The sequence below is a fragment of the Myotis brandtii genome, unplaced genomic scaffold (assembly GCF_000412655.1).
Source record: "Myotis brandtii unplaced genomic scaffold, ASM41265v1 scaffold827, whole genome shotgun sequence".
In the NCBI taxonomy this organism is placed as follows: Eukaryota; Metazoa; Chordata; class Mammalia; order Chiroptera; family Vespertilionidae; genus Myotis; species Myotis brandtii.
The window spans coordinates 749,472-754,915 of NW_005371360.1; the positions used below are offsets into that span (position 1 = coordinate 749,472).

Consider the following 5,444-nt stretch of genomic DNA (forward strand, 5'->3'; position numbering starts at 1 on the left):
GCACAATGGGGTAAGACCGGTGACTCCTTTGGGAATCTCTCCCAAAGGCTTTGGCCAAACATTCAGAGCTGTGGGCATTGCTGATCATGTTCTAGAACCATCCAAATGCCCATTTCTAAGGGGCTGATTAAATTTGCCATCTGTTCTGCTCAGCGAGCATTTCTATCATGCACATTGGTTTGTACACAACTGACACATAAGGACACAATGTCAGTAAAGGGAAGAAATCACATTAGTCATTTTGGGGTGCACATTAATAATTTCCATCGACTGAGTCCCTCAACTCCAAAGGCACAGACACAGCGCAATGCAGCAACGCTCCCAATAGGTGATGCTGGCTCCCACACCTGGGCCCAGTCCTGCCTGCGGATTCTTGGCTCCTTTTTAAAATCCGCACTGGAGGACATGGGATTTTGTTTCAATGATTTTTTTAGAGAGAGAGGGAGAGAGAGAGAAACATTGATGTGAGAAACATCCATTGGTTGCCTCCTCTACATGCCCCGACTGGGGATCAAACCCGCAACCTAGGTATGCTGGCCTGATTGGGAATTGAACCCGCAACCGTTTGGTGCATGGGACGATGCTCCAACCAACTTAGTCACCCAGCCAGGGCGTGGCTCCTTTTTTACACCCCCTTCTGTCATGTGAATTTGGTCATCTGTTTTGTTGGTGACATTGGTTTTACTTGTGTGGGTTTTTTTTTAACGATGTGAAATTCACAGAACACAATGAGGTTTTAGAGCACACACTCCTTTGTCTTGTACATTCACAATGTTGCACAAACGCCGGGAAAGCAGAGGGAGGGGTGAAGCTGAGCAGTGTCCACAGCCACCTCCACAGGGGCCGGGAGCACGGGGCCCTGGCCTGAACCCTGGGTGGCTGGTGAGCAAGTGGGGCTGACTGTGGTGCTAGCATGGCTTTCCCCAGCTCCCATACCCGTTCTCCTCCCCAGAACTATGTGAGCTGCCACGACCCCAACAATAACAATCCCTTGCAATGGCCTAACGTCCCATATCAGATCTTGGGAGGCCCAACAGAAAACAAGATCATTTTCGACCAAAGGAATGGAATCTATGTCTTTATCATTTATATCGTGGATCCGTACTATAGGTGAGTAGGGCGGGGTGGGGGAAACCACCCTGTGCCTGGGGCCTCTGGGAACGGCTGGGCACATCACACATATGGGAGACCCATTCTCCCAACGGGGGCCACAGTTACCCTCTCATGCCATGTCTGGTGATGTGAAGGAGCCAACTCAGAAATGTTCAGGGATTCTGCAAGCCAGTTGACTTGAAATTGGCCATGGTGGGAGTATTTACACCAGGGGAATCAGTGCACAGTATCAACCAGAACTCTCCCACCCCAGCGCTGGCTGTTGAATACTTACCACCCACGAGGACTGAGAACTCCTAAGTCATAGCTGGTGTGCTTATCTGGATCATCAGTGTCTCCCACTGAGAAGGGAATCATGGGGGCCCATTCTCTCCCTCCATCATCTATCCCTTTAAGACAGGTACAAACTCCACCTCCCAAAGCATGTGGAGACCCTGACTTCCCTAGAGGCCCCACATCCTGGACCGGAGGGACTAGCTCTGAGGTGGCACTGGGCAAAAGGCACAGGGGTGGGGACATCCAGAGGAGAGAGGGGGCTACCTGTGAGATGTGTCACCTCCTCCTCCTTCACCTGCCTCCAGTAGAGGCCTCAGCGAGTTCTCCCATCCCCTGGCCCCCCTCCTGGGGCGCCCTTCCTGCCCATCCTGCTGACCGCCAGCCTCATGGATGTCTGTGGCTGTCGTCCTGCCCCCTCTCCACTTCCACGCTGTGATGGAACCTGGGTATAGAGCAGGGGACTCCAGGGGTCCTCGGGGGGGGGGGCATGACCGCTGCCAAAATACACAAGAGGAAGGCAGGCTCAGGATGGATAGAGTTGAGTGGATATATCTGGGACCTGCTGTCCTGGTAGCGGTCCAGGGCCCTCATCTTGGTGTTAATGTTTTCTGGGTAAAGGCAATGTCCCATGGTCTCTCCCCACCCACCCCTTGCAGCTACTGTCACCTGACGACCACCTTCAGCATCTACGTGTACGGGGCCTTCCCACTGCACATGCTCAAGCCTGAGATCACCATTACCCTGATCATGATAACCATCCTGCTGTCTGTGTGGCTGGCCTACATGATCCCCAAATGGCTGCACACGGAGCAGGGCAACAGGTTCAAAGGGTACTGGGTCAGTCTGTGCAACAGGTGCAGAAAGTCTTGTGCGTGTTTCCAGTTTAGGCGCTGAGGTGCACTGGAGGCTCAGAGTTGTCATAATAAATTGCATGCAAAACAAGCAGGTGGCCTGAGCATCAGTCATGGGTGGTGGTTTCCTGACACCTACTTGCACTGCTCTGCCTTCCTCAATATGCTGGTGTCGGGGTTCCTCTCAATGGCAGCACCTCCATCGGCTGTAACAGTCAGGAGGGGGCAGCCCAAACACTAATCAAGAGGAGCGGGTGACGCAGACCAGCAGGCACACATGGAGTGACAGGCGGCCTCAGCAGAGGGTGAGACAGTGACATGTGCTGTTAGAGAAGGTTAAGACCCAGGAAAAAGCAGTGGAGTCCATGGAAGACTGATGGATGAAATTCCATATCTTTGTTTATAAACCCTAACACATGTACAAACAAACATATAAAGGCATGTTTTATATAAACACGAATAAAATTTTAAAAGCATATATTTTATTATATATGTAATTTATACATATGCATGTAGGTGATGCGCACATATGTATACATACATGTCTATACATATACATGTGTATGTGTATGATATATAGGGATATGTGTGTACATGCATACATAGGTAGACATAATAGGTACTCGTGCATATAGTATGTATACATATGCATGTGCATGTCTGTGTAATGTGTATACACTTATGTATACATATATAGTATGCACACACAAGTATATATGTGTGTAGAGGTAAGCATACATGTTTGCACATACATACTTTATTATAGCTGTATATATACATAAGCATGGGTATATACCTATAAGTAATGTAAATACATGCATGTGCACACATGTATACACATTCCAATACATGTGTGTATAGATAATATTCTACATAGATGCGTGCATATATTCATGCACATGTATACATATATGCAGGTGTATGGGTTGCATGTGTGTGCGTATACATGTGCATACATATAGACAATACATATACATATGTATGTGCGTGCATGCATACAGTACACACATTTGTATGTGCAGATATGTACTGTATACATGTATACATATGTGTGCACGTATACTGTGTGTGAAACGTGTGTGTGCGTGCAACATGTGTGCATATGTATACATATATGCATGTGTGTAGATACTGTGTACATAAAGAGGGTGGGGCAAAAGTAGGTTTATAGTTGTATGGAAAATCTCTCTATATATAAAACCCTAACTGAATGGTGGAACAACTGAACAACCGGTCACCATGCCATACACCGACCACCAGGGGGCATGCACAGAACATGGTGGGCGTCAGCAGCAGGTGGCAGAGCGTGGAACATGGTGGGCATTGGCCATGGTGGGATGGTGGAGCAGGTGAGCGGGGGCGCCAGACCAAGGTGGGGCATCAGTCACTGTCATCAGGGTGAGCTTCTGGTGGTTACTGAAAATTCTTTGCTCCCGCAGCATGCCACACCACCAGACACTCGCACCCGCAGCCGGCACCGGCCCCAATTGTCCCTGAGGGTTTCTCCACCTCCCCCTGCTCCTGAGGGGCGATCCCAGGCAGCAGCCGCCTCTCACACCCACTGCCAGCAACAGCCCCGCTCACACCTGCTGCCGGTGCTGGCCCCAATCGCTCTGCATCGCTCTGCGTGGGAGCAGTGGTGGTGGCAGGGCTGCGCACCCACTGCCAGCAACAGCCCTGCTCACACCTGCTGCCGGCGCTGGCCCCAATCGCTCTGCGTGGGAGCAGTGGTGGTGGCAGGGCTGCCAGGAGACGGGACTGGGGGCCGCGGCAGGAGGGGCTGGGCAGGGGCACGGAAAATGGGCCGAGACCCACCCCTGTGCCCACTGCAGCCTTGCACCCCACAGTTCCTTTCAAGGTGCACGAATTCGTGCACTGGGCCCCTAGTATAATAAAAATACAATACACTGTTTTTCAAATTCACAGCTATAAACCTAATTTTGCCCCACCCTTTACACATACCATGTACATGTATACTCTTTCCATCCATCTATCCATCAGTGGGAGGTCACCACTTCATCATAAACCCAGGTGGCATGGGGCAGCCATCTCATTGTCAATGGAAACTTGGGTGGTCCCACGACTTTTCCTGTTTACTCTTAGGTTAAAAAATATATCTGTGGTCATCTAAAATGGCCTAACGCAGCCTCAATCCAGTCATCGACACCTCCACTGCCAAATATAGTGAAGTAACCACTTACTCTGCCCTCCGGGCTGAGCAGGATGGCCCCCACCACCTACCCCTGTGGCCTCTCTGGAGGGGACGTGTTCGGTTGTCAGGTGACACTGGCTTCCTGTCCCTGGTCTGCATTCATCTTCAGAAAAACAAACGCATCCTCTTACAAGCTCATCATCCACTACCTCCTTTGCCAGGGCCTTCCCTTCATTGGGGACACTTGATTTTCATCCCAAAATACTCCACATGCTACTTCAGGGCTCAGCAGGAAGCCCAGGGAAGTGTGCTCGGACTTCTCTTCGGTTCAGAACAGAGATGGGACAGACACAGTGGGGACAAACGTAAATGATGCCAGTACCTGTGAAAGTCCAGGAATGGAGGGAACAGTGCCCAAATGGCATAGCTGTCTCCACTTCTTTCTTTTTAAAATATATTTTTATTGATTTCAGAGAGAAAGGGAGAGGGAGAGGGAGAGAGAAAGATATCAATGAGCGAGAACCATTGATCAGCTGCCTCCTGCACGCCCCCCTACCCCCACTGGGGACCGAGCCCGCAACCCAGGCATGTGCCCTTGACTGGAATCAAACCTGGGACCCTTCAGTCCACAGGCTGGCACTATCTACTGAGCAAAACCAGCCAGGGCATAACTGTCTCCACTTCGCTGAGCTTTGGAATAAGGGTTCAGGGAGATGAGCCATGTAAGCACCGCGGACTTGTGGTGTGGTGCTGGGCACGGAGAGGCACCAGGCTTCAGCCCCCCCCTCTGCCCTCCCTGTACCTAGCTACTTCCTCATTCTAGTCAAGCCCCTGACCTCCACCACCCAGCCCAGGGCGCCTCTGCAGGGGGAGGGGAGCAGGCCTCCATCTCCCTTTGCTTCCTGATCCCTTATATCAAGCATCTCAAACTCGTGGCCCACAATGAATATTTTTGTGGCCCAACCAATATAAGGTATATTAGAAACGTTTTAATAAAAATTTCATAACTTAATTTTTACAATATCCTGTTATACATAATTATTAATGAACTA

The 5,444-nt window shown here is 50.3% G+C and overlaps 1 protein-coding gene across 1 annotated transcript in view; it reads left to right on the forward strand.

Moving 5' to 3' along the window:
- The window catches only part of CATSPERD (catsper channel auxiliary subunit delta), a 46,709-nt gene extending 42,972 nt beyond the window's left edge, over positions 1-3,737 (forward strand). Inside the window, exons 21-23 of the mRNA XM_014531867.1 lie at positions 953-1,110; positions 2,046-2,219; positions 3,680-3,737. Coding sequence (XP_014387353.1) covers positions 953-1,110; positions 2,046-2,219; positions 3,680-3,737 — 390 coding nt within the window. The remainder of the gene's footprint in view (positions 1-952; positions 1,111-2,045; positions 2,220-3,679) is intronic.
- Positions 3,738-5,444: the final 1,707 nt, after the last annotated feature.